Below are 2,436 nucleotides of genomic sequence, written 5' to 3' on the forward strand. Positions count from 1 at the left end.
ACATTTCATCTGATTTTTTTCTGTTTTATTGGCACACAGACCATAGAAAGTTCTAAAGCAGATGTTTAAGGGGAAAGGGATTTGGCAAAGATGTTATATTGTGCAATAATGGCAGGGGTGAAAATCGGGGCTGTAAAAAGACTCCAGACTCCCAGCGGTTCCATCCTCGGCTCACGCTAAAACATCTCCCTACCATATTAGAGATATCGCTTCAGGTATGCTGTTTATGATTGCAGTGCAGGAACTCTTAAGTCATTTGCGATTTGTTAAAACAATACCGAAAGTCAATCAACAGGATCCACTTTTTAACAGCGTTTAATGCAGTAGTATGTAAAATCTAGGCAAAATGTGACAAGGGGGCGTGGCAAAGGATCAGGTTTTGTTGCTATAAAAAGTGTCAACTAAACAGAGGAGGACATAAGAGCAGCTTTAGCCGTGAAGAAAAACACCATTCTTCCGAGAACCTCTGAGGTAAAGACGAGACATGCGGTCTAGCTATTATTCAGCACATTAGAGCCTCATGTTATTTATTACATTGGCTGGTGGATGCACATAATGAAATGAAAACTGCTTCTACTAAACATTTCCTTGTCTTTTCTTGCAGCTTATACACAGCATTCAGCCATGAAGTTTCAAATCCTGGTTTTTCTCCTGCTGTTGGCTTGCATGTATCCCAGTGTGGCACAAGGTAAGAACTTATTTATAAAGTGAGATCATTTCAATTATGCATTGATAATGTTATATTAATTTAGTAATATTAAATATACAGTTAAAAAAATTTTTTTACATTTGTATAAATATATACAAATAACTGGTCAGTTTCTAAAACATTTCAGCTTTTTTATACAAGGGTTTAACAGGAAGTAAAAAATGATAAATGAAGAAAGAGTGATGAAGTGTGCTTTTTCCATAAATAGATACACTGAAAAAAAATAGAATGGTAACTAAATTAACTGGTTTTATAAGCCAAGAATATTATTTAAAATCACAGAATCAAACTTAATGCAAAAATAACTTAATATAGATATATATCATTTTGATTTATTCTCAGGTTCCTATGAAAACTGCTGTTTGAAGTACATTGTAGGGGTAAGGAAGGCCATGAGAAAAAATATAGAGAGTTACAGAGTGCAGCAAACAGATGGAGGATGTAACATTCCTGCTATTGTGTGAGTATTATAAATCAAGCACATAAAAAACAAACACTTAGAAAGCTGGAATTCATGGTACCAGTAACACTGGGTTGTCTTATGCAGCTATTACACCGCAATTTAACAGCCACGGCTGCAGCAGAGATATGTATGTCTTTTTGATTTTTCTTTTTCTGGTCTCCAAACAGTTTTAAGCTGAAGAAATCAAAGACGCTCTGTGCTGATCCAAGACGACCCTGGGTGCAACAACTCATGCAGACAATAGATAAGAAAAACACAGGCTCTATGTAGTGTACGAGTTTCTGAGACACATTTGATCACGCCACTGCAGACGAAACTGTTGTATTTTTAACCACACACAAAAAAAAATGTGTATTAGACCAATACACTATAATATGTAGTTTATAACACCATCACTCCTGCTGATTCATATATTTTCTATATCAGAGTGAATCTTCATGCCGAGGTTCATAATGAACTGTATTGGTTTGCTTCTGTTCATTGTATTAGAACAATATGAATGTATGAACTGTGAATTGTTTCCATTCTCCACAATGAATCCTTTTATACTTTGTATATAATTTTATCTCTTTTTTTGATGTTTTAGTCGAATATACATGTAACCTGTGAACTGCAGTGCCTTTATCTGTATCTCTCTCTCTCTCTCTCTCTCTCTCTCTCTCTCTCTCTCTCTCTCTCTCTTTCTGTGTGTGTGTGTGTGTGTGTGTGCGTGCGTGCATGTGTGTGTGTGGTGTGCTTGGGTGGGTAAGTGGGCATTCGGTAATCGGTATATAATAAAGTGTTGCAATTGTACATTTAAATTGGCATGTCTTTTTATTTCTTGTGCAATATTCTGTAATATTTCGATAACGATAATCTAGCATCTAATATGATATCAATAATAAACTAAATAAATTATATTAATATATATATATTGTATTTTGTTAGGTAATTTTGAACATGCAAAAATTGAGACACTGCTTAATTTAGGCTTTAAATTAAATATGAATTTCTTAATGAGAAAAGCTTGGTAATAAAGTAAGTTTGCCTTTCAGGGTCTCAGCCTTTCTAAGAAAATGCTCTTATTTTCCAGTTAGTTCCATGCCACTGAGCACGTGTTTGTTCTTGCTTAAGATCTTTGTGATTGATTTAGGCCATTCTTATCTCTGTATCTTTCAAATGCCAAAGTATCACTCTGAGATGTGACAGGTGAAGCCTAAACTTGCTGGGGTGGGATAAATTACTGAGAGTTTCTCAGTTTCATGCCAAATAGCTGCGATTCAAA

The 2,436-nt window shown here is 35.0% G+C and overlaps 1 protein-coding gene across 1 annotated transcript; it reads left to right on the top strand.

Annotated features, from left to right (window-relative positions):
- Positions 1-245: 245 nt before the first annotated feature.
- On the top strand, positions 246-1,692 carry ccl25b (chemokine (C-C motif) ligand 25b). The gene is made up of 4 exons (XM_056266471.1): positions 246-471; positions 605-688; positions 1,052-1,169; positions 1,340-1,692. Exons 2-4 carry the CDS (start codon positions 625-627, stop codon positions 1,440-1,442), a joined length of 285 nt encoding a protein of 94 aa, XP_056122446.1. The 5' UTR covers positions 246-471; positions 605-624; the 3' UTR covers positions 1,443-1,692.
- Positions 1,693-2,436: the final 744 nt, after the last annotated feature.

Source organism: Rhinichthys klamathensis, unplaced genomic scaffold (assembly GCF_029890125.1).
Source record: "Rhinichthys klamathensis goyatoka isolate OS25496 unplaced genomic scaffold, OSU_Roscu_1.1 h1tg000249l_1, whole genome shotgun sequence".
NCBI lineage: Eukaryota > Metazoa > Chordata > Actinopteri > Cypriniformes > Leuciscidae > Rhinichthys > Rhinichthys klamathensis.